The sequence below is a fragment of the Larus michahellis genome, chromosome 6, assembly GCF_964199755.1.
Source record: "Larus michahellis chromosome 6, bLarMic1.1, whole genome shotgun sequence".
In the NCBI taxonomy this organism is placed as follows: Eukaryota; Metazoa; Chordata; class Aves; order Charadriiformes; family Laridae; genus Larus; species Larus michahellis.
This window is the reverse complement of record NC_133901.1, coordinates 36,999,509-37,014,456: the sequence shown is the minus strand read 5'-3', so window position 1 is coordinate 37,014,456 and position 14,948 is coordinate 36,999,509. Positions and strand designations below refer to the sequence as shown.

Below are 14,948 nucleotides of genomic sequence, written 5' to 3'. Positions count from 1 at the left end.
TGAGTGTGGTTTGGTTACTGCTTTTCTGTAGCAAAGACCATTTAAATTGGGAAACACTCCTGAAAAGGTAAATGGATATTGAGAAGGAATGTAAAATGTGTATGTATGGTGTACAAGAGTTGCATTTTTATTACTTATTTTTATCTCAATGTGTTTACAGCTGAAATTCTAGAATTAGCAGGAAATGCAGCACGAGACAACAAGAAAGGAAGAATTGCCCCCAGACACATCCTCCTGGCAGTTGCAAATGATGAGGAACTGAATCAGGTACCCATTTACATTTCAGTGCAAGAGTTACGTGCTGTGGCATAAAGAAGCTGCTACCATGGAAGGTTAGAAACCGTTCAGTTTGACACATGAATGAGAACACAATTATTAGAGCAGAAGACAAGAAGATTGTGCCCACTTGAATAAAAGCAAACAAAAAAGGAGGTGGAGATATCTCATTTTAAATCCTCTGGATATAAATTTTTACTTCTTCCGTAGCCTGTGAGTCCTGTTGAAGTGGGTAAACTTGATGCTTAATTTTTTCCTCAGGGACATCCAGTACTTAAAATGTGCCATATGGAAGACCTTTCCCCAAAAGCTGTAGAAATGTGTGTTTTCTGTTATACTGGCTGTGAAGCCCATCTTGGGTAGGGATCTAACTTACTCTCTGCTATTGCTGTCTCCAGGAGTGCCTCTCCCTCCATATGCCCAGGTCCCATTAGTACCCGGAATGTGATTTGCAGTGCTCTGACTTTGAGGATCACTTGTGGGATCACTTCTGCTAAATTTGTTGAGTGAGAAGAGAGCTCATGGCACGGGCTATGAATTGCAGCATTCAGGGGTTCCAGAAAGGTTTGGTCAGCATCAGAGGATCTTTCTTGGTTGGTCCCATGTGAAGATGTATGACATCATTCACACTTCGAAAGATTCCTACACTTAATTTGACTGCTTTAAATAATGAAAATGTGTGCCCATGAAGTCACCTCGCTCTGTTTCCGGTCAAGGGGACTGGAAAGTCAAAAGAGGCCAGGAGAGAGGGAAAAGCATGCTAGCTAACACTCTCAGCCCATTCCCTGCTCCATGGCACTGATCACTGGCCTGTAAACTAGGGATTAGATGCAGCGTTGTCTCTTATGAGTTAGCCAGATTTGTCCTCCGCATAATATCACAGCCCATTCCTGTTGTTCACCTCTGCAAAGCAGGTTCTCAGGGCTCATACTTGTTTTCATTGAATTTGTTTCCCTGCTAAAGGGATCTGCAACCAGTCCTTCTTTGACCAGGGCTGTGGTGCAGTCATTTTTTTAAGTTGCCTGCAGGTGCTTAATATCCTCTCTTACCCTCATTCACTGCTGCTGAGTCACCAAGGAGAGGCATGCAGAGAGACCAGCACTGGAAGAGAGAAAAGTAATTGACCGGTACACTAATAGAGTTCTCCGGGATGTGCTGGCTGACCTCACTGTGACCTGCCAGGTTTCTTTTCATTGTGGATTTTCCTCCCTAATAGTTTTTAGTTTTGTTTTGTTTTATGATAAAGGGACACGGTGCAATGCTTTAGGAAGTGTGGACTCTACTTGTGAATGTGTAATGTAGTCAGCAAAAATAGCTTCAGTACAGACTAAGCGAATCTGTAATGTGTTCCTTTACACTGCTTCTCCTTGCAGCTGCTGAAAGGTGTGACTATTGCAAGTGGAGGTGTCCTGCCCAGAATTCAGCCAGAGCTTCTAGCCAAGAAACGTGGTGCCAAAGGCAAATCTGAGACCATCCTTTCACCTACTCCTGAGAAGAAGGGAAGGAAATCCATGGTGAACAAAAAGAGTGGGAAGAAGGCAAAGTCTACCAAGGCCCGGACACCCAAAAAGGTAAGCATGAGGCAGATACGGGATTCCAGAGGTGTGGGAGAGGGAGTGGATCGAAACCAACTAAGATTATTAGGAGGAATATATTAGCACTTTGTGCATTGTTTGTTTGTAACAACTGGAAATGGGAGGTAGGAGTTGATAATAGACACACTAGGATTTTTTTTCTCTAAACTTTAGAAATAAAGGCAGACACTTTTTTTTTAAAATGAATTTTTATAAAAAAAACTTACAAAGCTTTGAGGGAAACTTTAGATTTCCATGTCACCCTTTGCAATACTTTCTTGATAACTATATAGAATCTCTTTATCTCCATTACTGTATAGAATCTCTTTATCTCCACACTAACTGTGCGGCAGTGAACTCTAGCCTTTAAAATAAAAGAAGCTGTATTTTAAAACATTTTCTACTTGAGAGATGTCATGCCTTCAGCCTTGTACAGTTACCAGGTTGCTGTTAAAGATTTTTAACTGTCCAGAGAACTTGTCCTGACATGGTACATAAGTGTCATTTTGACAAGCTCTTTGTTTCATGTGTTCTTAGGTGTGCTGCTGTTAGTGTTTTTTAAAAGAATTGCAAGACGAATAAATGAATAGAAACGTGACCAATGCACCTTTCCTTACGGTTGCCCATCCTCTGTCACCATCCAAAATGGTTTAATTTGGTAGAGCAGTGACCCAGATCAGTGTTCTTGGTTTGTCATTCCAGAGCATGCATCTTAAAACGCTGCTAAATTTTTGATTAGGTCAGATTAAAGGATATTAAGCTTGGACCTAAGCTTTTAAAACTTTTGTTAAGCACATCTTTCTGGAGGCCTCGAAGCTTTAATACATTTCCACAGCTGAGAATATGCAGAAACAACTTTTAAAAAGAAAACAGAGTTGCTTAATAGGATGCTTAAGAGGATGCCTCTGTGTATTGATCTCAGCTACCACCTTACTTTGAATTGTGCACATGCAGAGTTTGGGACTTGTTTGAGAGAGTTAGCTTCTTGGCATACCTTAAATTAAATATTGAGAGATGTGAAGACATGCTCCTGCAGCCCTCGTATGAACAGGTTACCTGCTGCTGGAGCTAGGCTGTGTGAAGGAGCACGTCCTACCAAGGGGATTTTGCATTCAAGATTCAGCTGTTAGTTATTTCATTTTGTCATTCTGACTGCTCATATGGAGGAGTGATGGCTTGCTCCTGTCAATATGGATTCAAATGTGTGATTTATTAGCTGAGACTTATGATTTTTTTCGGATTATAAAGATATTTTTTCCTTCGTATTGGAGCATTTGACTGGGTTACTAAGTTACTCAGTTTGATTTAGTATGAGCTCTGCTCTGTTACCAGCAGAAATAAACTAGCACACACCCACTTGTAAATGTAGCCTTAATTGTTAGTAAAACTACAGATGGATGTGGGTGCCCCTACTCTTAATGTGAGTACAAATGTATGTAATGCCTCAGATGAACCTCTGATGCTTTAGCATTATATAAACAGTGAAGACCTCTGTTGGTACATAATCTTTGAGGATTAAAAGGCTATGAGTAATATATTGATCCAAGAAGGTGAGATTTGTAGTAACTAATGAAGTCTATCCACTACGGAATAATGGTAAATGTTGTGTTTGTTTTTTTTTTTTTTCCCTTTGAGAGTTCTTGCTTTTTTCTTCCCCCAAATAGAACAAACAAAAGGACAATGAAAAAGAAGGAACTTCAAATTCAACATCTGAAGATGGACCTGGGGATGGTTTTACTATCTTGTCCTCCAAGAGCCTTGTGCCAGGACAAAAGGTAATGCAAAGTTATAACAGATTGAGATCACAACAATGGAGCCTAGCATAAACAGAAGGATGCTTTTTATCTAACACGAGTACAAAATCTTCTCTATGTTCTCCCTTAGTGGTCTCAAATTTAAGGCCAAAACTCACTCAAGTCATGAGTGGGGCATAGGGTCTAAAAATGTATGTCTGCAGGTAAAAGATTTCCAAGAATAATGCTGGTCAGCCTTTCTTCTCGACAGAGAGCCATATCGATGCGTTTCTTGGCCTAACCTGCATTAAAGTTTTGCTTAGTTTGGACTTGGCTGTGTTATGCTTGGCATAGTGTCTAACCAGGTTTAACCTTCTAGGCTATTTATTATTTATAAAAGAGTATTTCTGGGCCGGGTCCCAGGATCACCGAGCAACTTCCACATATTTGTTTGTGCCAGAAGCATGGGTGCTCCATCTGAAAGTGGGCTGTGTGGTGCTGCTCTCTCACTGTTCAAATTGAGTACGTCACGAGAGCTGCAGGGCATGCCCACTTCTCCATCTCAGCACAGACTGTGACACCTTGCCTGGCCAGAATTACAAAACTGTACTACCCAAATAACCCGCACGTCCTTGGAGTCCAGCCAAGTTGGTCCCATACTTTTTCTTTTTTCCCCCTGTACTCACCAGGAGGGAGAGCTTAGAGATTTAACTATGGAGACACAGTCAAGATTTTTTAATTATTATTATTTCAAATAGTAAGGTCATCTAGAAAAAGTGCCCTTCCTGAAATTGCTTCTGTAAGCCCCCTGTGCTGATGATGTACCCTGTTGTATAAAGGAGCACTTATGAGTTCAGTCTGTCTGATACTATGTCTTGCCAAAGTGGTGCCAGACACATAATAGATCCAAAAGCTTGCGAAAAGCTGCTATCTGCCTGGGTAGATGAAACTTCAATCTACTTTATTAGAGTTCAGTCCTGTCTTAAGTTCCTCCAGAATCTGTCCATCTTCTTATTTTCTTCTCTGGGCAGTGCTTATCGTTCTGGTTAAGACTTAAATACTACAGTGTATCTTGCAAGAAATGAGGTATGCTAGGCACGTGTTCAGCAACTGTAAAGTCTTTTTAATGATTTTTAGGGTTTCTGTCCTCTGTTGTTTCTCAAAGTGATGAGGCTGTGAAATCTGGGGAGCGGCCTTTTTTGGGCACCTTAAGACCTCATGTTTTGCTCAGTTCCTATATCCAGATGCATGGGTGGGTGGGTAAAGCATTCCTTATTTTATTTATGCCAGGAACTGAAAGGGCAATTAATTATTTGGCTGGTGAAGCCAAATGATCAGGATAGTGTTCAGCCCTTCTTCTGAACTCCTACGGTAGTTTACTGGGGGGAAGTGTTTCTACAGGAAAAAAGCCTCTTAATTTTAGTGTTTTTCTCTTTAAACAAAAGCATTTCCAAAATCAGCCTTTTCTCTTCAAAGTGTGATGCTAGAACATGAATTTTCTAGCAGTAACTTCCTCTGGAGCAAACTTCCAACCTGTGGGCATATCACAAAATGATGGAAAAGTGGTGTACAAATTAATTAATTAAAGGCTAAAAATCAGACTCACACATATTGAACACAGTAAAACTACTGATCTCTGAAAGACTGAGTCCAGCCTTCTTTCGTTTTAGTTTTTTGGTATGAAAATGATTTTACAGTCAGATTACTATTTTATTTTTTTTCTACTCCCTCATTATTATTTTACAGCTTTCTCTGACACAGAGTGACATCAGCCATATTGGCTCCATGAAAGTAGAAGGCATTGTTCACCCTACAACTGCTGAAATAGACCTCAAGGAGGAAATAGGTGAGGCTCTGCTACACGCAGAAAAAACAGATCTTGAGCTGGAAAGTAGCTGGTCTCCTAGCTGCCTGCTGAGATCCCATCCTGTTTCATCTGAATCTTCCCCAGGCCATAAAATATCACTTACAACACTTCTGAAAATCAGGCTGGATCTGACTAGGTATAACAGGCTAATCACTACTTTATCTTTTTTTTTTTTAATGATGCCTTACAACAATCAAAGCACAGATGATTTGTTGAAGCACATGAGCAGCAAAGGTGTAAATAATCATGATTGCAGCCTTTATTGGATTATTTTTACATTTGCCTCTGCAAATTCCATGACAAAAATTATATATTAATAACACTTGTAATTATGCTTCTCATTGTAGGATTTTACATACTTTACAAATACTTATGTACAAAGCCTTATACTGCTCATGTAAAAGAAGGAAATATTATTACTGCTAGTGTACAAATACGGAAATTGAAGCAAGAGGGAGGTAAAAACTACTCAGTCAGTTGCATAGAGAGGCACAGAATCTTGCAGCAGGCTTTTGGATCATTGTTTTTTATACAGTCAGTAATCAAGACCTTCGCTGGCATCCCAGCTGTGTTTCTTTCGGAAAGTAGTAGGGTTTGTATATTGAGTTGATTTTGGAGGCTGAAAATCTGAGTCCTGAAAATCCCACTCTTCACTATTTTAGCCATAAGTCACAGTAAGATAGCATTCTTGCAGATAGTTATATTAAAGTAATTTCCAGTAATAACCATACAGGAGTTTTCAAAACCAATAAAAAGTTAACTTTCTCGGTGGCTAGATAGCGGCAAATGTGAACTTCAGCTGCTGATGACAGAGGGAAACAGATAATATGTGTACAGTGTTCTTTTAAATAATGTAGAGTTGTATTTTCATGCTGATACTTTGAAGCCAAGGCCTTTTGCTCTCTGTCCTTGCAGGCAAGGCATTGGAAAAGGCTGGAGGGAAAGACTTTTTAGAAACAGTGAAAGAGCTTCGCAAATCTCAAGGACCTTTGGAAGTTGCTGAAGGTAAAAAGCATACTATGCTCTCTTTTGGAAACAGCTCATTTCATATGTTCTTTTCTCTGGACATCCTGATCTGTTCTTAATTATGTATGTGCCTTTGCTTATGTGATGTAAATGTTTCTGTTTCTTCTTTGAAGCTGTTGCTGATATGGACAGCCTGCTTAGGGGAAAAATAAGAAAGAAGACTAGGATACCTGTGTGCTGTGCACATACAGTCTTTGAGCTTCTAGGTGCCACCATAAGTTACACCAGGCTGATTAATTTAACTTAGGCAATTTCTGTCTGTAAGAGTCCAAAAATTAAGGAAAACTTGTGCTGCCACCTTTGTGCTGTGTCTCCTGTCCTATTTTTCGACTGCATTCCTTACGTGAGGATGAGAAACAGCTCTCAGTCTAACATAAGAGGTGTAAGAACAGTGATAGTTTATAAATTGTCCTGCTTTATGCCTATTTGATGAACAGTATAAACCAATTACCTTACTTTGAGCACAAATAAAGATGTGATACAATCTTTAGAACTGACATGCTTTTTGGAAGAGCAACTGCTGCTCTTCTCCCAGGCACTACACCTGCATTATAGAAATACAAATTACAGAAGAGCTCCCTTCAAATGTTTAACACATCTGTAGCAGTGAATAGTTTGGGGGTTGAGATGATGTCTTCCTTTGTCAACAAATTAAACCAATTCATAGAGGGTGAAGGTGGCTGGAGGGCTGATGGAGAGAAGTTACAATGTATCTTCCAAGTGCTTTATTTGACTTAGTATCTCAATACACAAGAAACTGATTTAAATACCAGTTTATTTAATGATTATATTAATGATTTAAATAGCCTAGTTTTTAAAATTTCCTAAATGAATAGCCTAGTTTTATAATCTCAGATGTCAGGGAAAATTTTGTACAAGATACTTGGCTTCATTTTTGCGTTGAATCAGAAATATATGCCAGAACGTCAAAGTAAACTTATTTTCTCTGTCAACAACACTACCTAACTAAAAAATAGACTCTTCCTATGCTATTAAGACAGTCCCAGCAAAGAAGATAATATTAGTTTAATAGATAAGAAAATGTACGCTCTCAAGCATTGTGTTGTGTTGCTGTGTTTGAAATTGCCTCTTCTACTGGTCTTGAAGCAAGTGACAATAAATGGTTGTTAATCACTGGAGATCTACTGCCAACACTTGAGCTCCAGCCCAATGGGCTTGAATTCAAGTGCTGCTCACAGGATACCTGTGTTGTTTTCAGTCAATTTGCTCCCTATAGTTAAAGGCCTGACATTTCTCCTCTGGTTTAAGTGGCACAGTGAAGCATTAGACAGAATTCCTCTGTGCCTGCAGCAGAATTCTTCTGGTGGACAAGTGATTAAATCCTAAGTTTTTCATCCTTGGACATTAATTGCACAGCTAATTTCAGGGTGTTTAACCTGAGATTCCTGAGATCTGTATTTTCAGAAGTGCTAATGGTCACAATTACAACAACAAACTGATGCCATGCTGTGGACTCTGCAGGTCCTGGAGAAATATTACGCTTTCTGAAAAATTAATCTGAGATTCCTAATTGCACATATCCGTTAGAAACTTTCAACAAACAGCTTTGATTTTCGTGTCCTTGTCTGGAATTACTCAACTGTGAAATGGGTCTAAATGTTACTCCCTAACACTCTGGAGGTGTAATGCTGATGCAGGATATTTGTGCAAAGCATTCAGATAAGGCTGTGACAGCATTGCAGAAATGTCTGTTGCGGGATTAATGATACTGTGTTCAGTGCAAGGTTTTGATACTTTGCATAAAATAAATCCACAGGCCATGCTGAATGAGAAAGCTATAAAATATTATTGTGTTAACCAAATGAGCTCCGGGTTCTTTGGTCTCCAAAGAAATAATAATTGATCACAAAAGTAATGAGAAGACAGTCAGATTATGATTGTGAGTGAGCCATTGTGGTATATTTCAATCACTAATGTATTTCTTTGGAGAAGTAATGTAATTAGAGAAAGTACTTTGGATTGAGAGGTCATTGCAGGGTGGTTTGTATTCAAAACTAAATGTTATATTTTCATTTGTATTAGCTGCACTTACTCAGTCTAGTGGCCTTGCGGCAAAGTTTGTCATCCACTGTCACATCCCACAGTGGGGATCAGACAAGTGTGAAGAGCAGCTTGAAGAGACTATAAAGAACTGCTTAACAGCCGCAGAAGACAAGAAGTTAAAGTCCGTGGCTTTCCCTCCATTTCCCAGTGGCAGGTATGACTCTTTCTGCATAGGAGGATTCTGTATTGGGTAGCGATGGTATAATTAGCTGTCAGAGAGCTGCTGCTGTGATTGAGTGGACCCTATGGCACGAAAGGGCTGATCCTGCCTCCAGAGAGGGCTTGGCAGGTGCCATCTGACACCAAGCTTCTCCAGATTCAAGGAGCTTGAAGTGCAGTGTTTGCATGGAACAACCAGAAAGCCTTTATACAGAGAAATTAGCTAACCCACGGGAGTGCTGAGTAGACTCGCTGGGTTTTCTATTGCTAGGCAGTAATTTTCATTCTTCTACTATGGGCCTGCACCACCTCAGTTTTTATGTGTCCCTTCATTTTGCTGTGGTGAATCTGATTAAAAATACATTCGTACTAATAAGATTATAACAGCGTAACAGTGAAGGCAAGTAACAGTGATGCAACCTGAGCTAGGTAAATGTGAGGTGTTCACTTAAGTCATCCCGGGAATATATATTAAACAGACTAGTCACATAAAATGTTTTCTTTCAGAAGAAAATCAATGTTTCTCAAATATAGTTCTGCTTTAAAAAGGGAACTATGACACCAACTGTGAAACTGCACATTTCTTTCTCAATAACTAGCAAATAAAATGTGCTTGACTAAGAAATCCAATTTTTTTTTTTTTTGAAACTGACAGTTCATTGATCTTGCTTGGTCTCTGATCACAAGAAGCCTTACACAAGCCCTGCTAAATGCAGAAGTTGTTCTCTCATGTTGGAGTTTGCACGCTTACATTTAATTTGAAATGTAACAACTGATTTTCTTAGTAATGCCCAAAGAGTAGAGTTGTGTTGGCCCGATAGTGAATAAAATGGAAGTAAAACTGTGTTTTGATCAATGAAATCACCACACGTGACTGAATACACAGGAGGTGAAAATACCATTTTTAGACAGACAATTTTCAAGACAAAATAATATTTTTATGGATAAGGACGAAAGAATAAATTGGGGACAGCACAATATTTAGCGATTTTTCTTCCTTTATACATGGATCTTTTTATAGTGTTCAGTTAAAGCAAATGTGATAAATTGTTTTACCTCTCTTTAATAATGAAGTTCAGCTTTCAAAAATGAACTGTAGCTTTTAATGCCAATAGAAATAGTCTCTATAGACCTTGTGTTTCCTGTAAGTGTTATCTAAGAATAATCCAGTCTCGGAGCATTAGTCATAGTGCAGATGCTTCTGCTGCATAGTTCCATTTCACTCTCTGTTGCTCTTACAATTACTCCTGCTAACAGAAAATAGAGTATGTCTTACCAGGTGCTGCTGGTTTACACTTGATTTATCAAACGACCTCCAAGTTGTCTGAAAAAAAAGGCAGTTTTTCAAATAAAACTTAATGGTTTTGCTGTTGTTTTATTTCACCTACACGTCTGCCCAAGAAATGCTGGTTTTGTTGGGTAGATCAGGAATTATGCTGTATTGGTTCTGTGAATTTTCATCTTTCCTACTGTTGCGTGAAACGGGGCCAAGTGGTTTTGGCAGAAGATAAACCCCCTTGCGTTCTAACACTCCTCACCGAGGTGGGAGGCTAGGTGCGGCTAGGTTTAAATTCTGAGTGATGCCCAATTCAGCACTATCAGTCCAATCGCGTTTAATATGTATTAAACTACTACGATTTGGATACACTAATAGTGGACTGCACCTTCAGTCTAGTCGTGCTCCCAAACTAGCACGGCCTCTCTGTAGTTTTGGTCGCGTTCAGTGAGAAAGCGGAACGACTAGCTACTTAAACAGTGCAGTTTATTTAAACAACAGATATACAGGTTCTTTAGGATTGCCGGTGATAAATACACTGTCTGCAAAGCACGTGCAAATAAAGATATTGCTAAGTATACAAACGCGCGACAAAACTATAAACGATACAGCCTGGCTATAAATGTAGGGTAGAGATTCTCTAGAGAAATTTCTAAGTCCCCGAGAAAGCGCTCGGTGTAATCGAAGTCTTACCCAAAGGCGTCCCTATGGGGGGGAAGAAAGGCTCAGCCCGTCGACTGATCCCGGAAATCAGCGGTGGAATTCTTCGCGATGGTGTCTTCCCTGACATCCCCTCTCTCTTGGGCTATTTTTATATTATTTTTTTATCTTCAAAGTGGAGTTTGAGTGACTTTAGTCATACATACTTTTATTATGATTAATGTATTCAAGGAGGAGCGTTCACACCTCGGGGGCGGATAGCCTCCGGGATGGAGGTGTGTTTTGGTACATTGTGGTGAGCAAAGTTCGCACAAAAGGACAGCATTTCATCAACATTAGACGAAATGTTGGCTCGGGTAGCGTGTAGGCCGCTTATCAGTTCCGTAGTACCATCTCGTCCCCATATCTGCTATTCGTCACAAGGGAAGGCCACGGAACAAGCGTGTTCCGTTCCATCCCTCGTGTAGTTTCGCAAACAACCTTGTACAGGGAATCACAGATGTTGCATTCTTTGTGTGCTAGCTGCGGCTGTATTCTACCTCAGAAGCCTCTTGATTTTATGACTTTCCTTAATGTGTGAACAATGCTGTACTTTTGTATTCTTGGCCAATTTAGTAATTATTCCACATAATCCACCCCGTGACTACAGTCACTCAAGCTCCACGATAATCAATACTGATGGGGAATATCACATGTCCTCTTATGGCGAGGGATATCAAGTGCAAATACTTCTTGTGGGGTGATTAAGCGAGTTAAGCGTTTCATCATAATCCAAAGTCTAACATACAAAACAATTGTCAAAGCAAAGCACAATACAGTGAGTACTAGTAGAACAACAACAGGATGGAGCATCTTGTTAAAAAGTCCTGTAGCTGTTGGTGACCATCCAAAGAGGGTGTCCCACCATTCATGTCCTCCGTCTCTCTTGACCCTTTCCAGTACATGGTGTATTTCTTCAACATCATGATGGACAGTAATCAGAGTTCTTTGTCCATTTTCTTGGGCCTCTTTCAACAATCGCTTCAATTCATCGTGTTGTAGCAACTTCTTCACTAGTGAGAGATTCATTCCGATAGGGGTAGGCAGCAAATCTCGAATCAATGTGTAATTAGATTGTAGCAATTGAAAAGACGTAACAGGAGCTGAATAACTGAAGTCACATCCAATGATGTTAGTAAAGTTACAAACACAAAGATTTGAGTTATTACTTATATCTACTGCTATGTCATCTACGAATACAAAAGTACAGGGAGACCTCATGCAAACACACCCTTTCCCAATATATACAAGCACAGTTTCTGGGGTTTCATCAGGTTGTATCTCAAAATGACAAACATTCTGGTTGGTGTCAAGACAAATGTCTTGTGCCTTGAGAGTATTACTCTCACAAATGAATCCTTGTTGATCTCGTGAAATGCATGCTTCAACATCAACAGTTTGCCATTTATTCTCGTTTTGTCGTGCCCACACTCTATGCTCTACCGGATGGAGTATAGCTCCATGGTGATTCAACCCCAGTGCGATGATTGGGTATATGCTGTATGCTGAGGCATTGCGTATCATTAAGACAAAAGCTGTGGCTTTGCTCTCAGTGGGATCATAGGTGAAATTAACCAGATACCACCAGGATTGAAATTTTCTCTCAAACTCAATTGCATTATCCCATATTACTTTTCGAATTTCGGTGGGCAAGGTGCCTTCTTCACCTTCCCTTATAATTGCGGCTGTCATAGATTGCATCCACAGTTGGGCTTGGATACAACTAAGGGCCAAGGAAACATTGTTTCGGGTTGTACCAAGTGCATTTGTGATCAGCTGATGGTCTTTTTCACCTGTTTCCTCCCACTGAGGCAATATATTCGATAAAAGCCATTGGTGATTTCCCAATGCTGATAGAGAGGACTGTAGAGGATGTTTTAATTTGTCTAGATCACTAGTAGTTGTGACTAGTTTGTTTGCAAGTATCTCAGCATCTATACTATTTAAGACTCCCAGTCCTGTTCCTAAGATACCAGTCACATCTCTCTTCAGTCGTTGTGAGGTGGCAACAGTTCGTCTGTCCACATACAGTTCATCTAAGGTTCCTGTAAGACACAAAAGAAAAGGGAATCTGCTCGGTCTTACTTGACCGACGGGGTTAAAAAGACAGCGAGGTCCACCAGGAATAGTTGTTAAAAACACTCCTGGTCCCCAAGAATCCCCTGCTTCTTCCTCACTCAGCATAATTCTGTCCCCCCCTTCAGAAGAAACTCGCCACACGTACTCAACAGCTGACTCTTCTGGTCGCCTCGAATATTTCTCCCTTATTTTTGTTAACTCGGTTGGTGTCCATGGAACGGTACGCACAGTGGTGTGAATTTCATCATCGTCATCAACCGCAGTTTCAGTTTTAACCAGAGGACGTAAAGGAAAAACTTGGGATTTCAAAGTAAAAGTCCTTTCCTCCTCATCTTCTTCGTCATCCTCACTATTAGACAAAAAATCTCCGGTCTGGGTTCCGGAATTTGGATAACACATTAACTTACGAATCTGTTGGACCTGGGTCGAGGGCTGCATTTTATCTAAGAGCCCAGTCACCGTTTCTAATAATATTTTAAGTTGAGCATTCTGGTTTCCTAAATATTCATTCTCACTCACAAGCTTATCAACTTGAGTTCTTAATTTTTCTCCTGTCTCCTTTTGCAAGGCTAATGATGACTTCAGCACCTCGTTCTCCGATTTCAGGGTTGCATATTCTACAGCTGAAATCAGATTAGGAGCAGGGGTTTCTCTAGCTTCTTGTTGTGCACAAGATAAACAGGCGCCTAACACAGCACAAATCACACCCTTGCCTTTCCCTGCTCTGAGCTTCTGTGAAACCCGACACTCTTCAATACGTTCCACCACTTTCTCTTCATCCTTCCAAAATTTTTGGGCCCACTCCTTCCCAGCCTGGGAAGGGGCACAATCATATTTTTGCAGCAGTTTATCCATGGCAATCCTGCCGACTACGCCAATACTGTTGCGTGAAACGGGGCCAAGCGGTTTTGGCAGAAGATAAACCCCCTTGCGTTCTAACACTCCTCACCGAGGTGGGAGGCTAGGTGCGGCTAGGTTTAAATTCTGAGTGATGCCCAATTCAGCACTATCAGTCCAATCGCGTTTAATATGTATTAAACTACTACGATTTGGATACACTAATAGTGGACTGCACCTTCAGTCTAGTCGTGCTCCCGAACTAGCACGGCCTCTCTGTAGTTTTGGTCGCGTTCAGTGAGAAAGCGGAACGACTAGCTACTTAAACAGTGCAGTTTATTTAAACAACAGATATACAGGTTCTTTAGGATTGCCGGTGATAAATACACTGTCTGCAAAGCACGTGCAAATAAAGATATTGCTAAGTATACAAACGCGCGACAAAACTATAAACGATACAGCCTGGCTATAAATGTAGGGTAGAGATTCTCTAGAGAAATTTCTAAGTCCCCGAGAAAGCGCTCGGTGTAATCGAAGTCTTACCCAAAGGCGTCCCTATGGGGGGGAAGAAAGGCTCAGCCCGTCGACTGATCCCGGAAATCAGCGGTGGAATTCTTCGCGATGGTGTCTTCCCTGACATCCCCTCTCTCTTGGGCTATTTTTATATTATTTTTTTATCTTCAAAGTGGAGTTTGAGTGACTTTAGTCATACATACTTTTATTATGATTAATGTATTCAAGGAGGAGCGTTCACACCTCGGGGGCGGATAGCCTCCGGGATGGAGGTGTGTTTTGGTACATTGTGGTGAGCAAAGTTCGCACAAAAGGACAGCATTTCATCAACATTAGACAAAATGTTGGCTCGGGTAGCGTGTAGGCCGCTTATCAGTTCCGTAGTACCATCTCGTCCCCATATCTGCTATTCGTCACAAGGGAAGGCCACGGAACAAGCGTGTTCCGTTCCATCCCTCGTGTAGTTTCGCAAACAACCTTGTACAGGGAATCACAGATGTTGCATTCTTTGTGTGCTAGCTGCGGCTGTATTCTACCTCAGAAGCCTCTTGATTTTATGACTTTCCTTAATGTGTGAACAATGCTGTACTTTTGTATTCTTGGCCAATTTAGTAATTATTCCACACCTACCTTAGGGACTGTTTACAGTAACTGATACAATGTAGCAATAGATGGGATTTCTCAGTTGTACTGGGGCTTCTCACCTCTATGATCTTGTCATTAAAAAGTAGGGAAATGCAATTTAGATGAAATTACTTGTGCTGTGAAGCAGATATAAATTAACTGAAAAACATTTTCAAAAGGTTCTTATAGATAGCTTGCTGCCAGAAAGGCCTGTTATCAAC

The 14,948-nt window shown here is 40.5% G+C and overlaps 1 protein-coding gene across 8 annotated transcripts in view; it reads left to right on the top strand.

The window, feature by feature from the left end:
• Positions 1-14,948, top strand: part of MACROH2A2 (macroH2A.2 histone) — a 32,185-nt gene that overhangs the window by 15,684 nt on the left and 1,553 nt on the right. For 6 of the 8 annotated variants that reach the window (XM_074593154.1, XM_074593153.1, XM_074593156.1 and 3 more), the window contains exons 3-8: positions 161-267; positions 1,650-1,847; positions 3,515-3,625; positions 5,330-5,429; positions 6,366-6,455; positions 8,520-8,694. In XM_074593154.1, the coding sequence (XP_074449255.1) occupies positions 161-267; positions 1,650-1,847; positions 3,515-3,625; positions 5,330-5,429; positions 6,366-6,455; positions 8,520-8,694 (781 nt within the window). Of the gene's footprint in view, positions 1-160; positions 268-1,649; positions 1,848-3,514; positions 3,626-5,329; positions 5,587-6,365; positions 6,456-8,519; positions 8,695-14,948 lie in introns of all 8 variants that reach the window. The other 2 variants (XR_012587750.1, XR_012587749.1) reach the window with 1 other exon arrangement.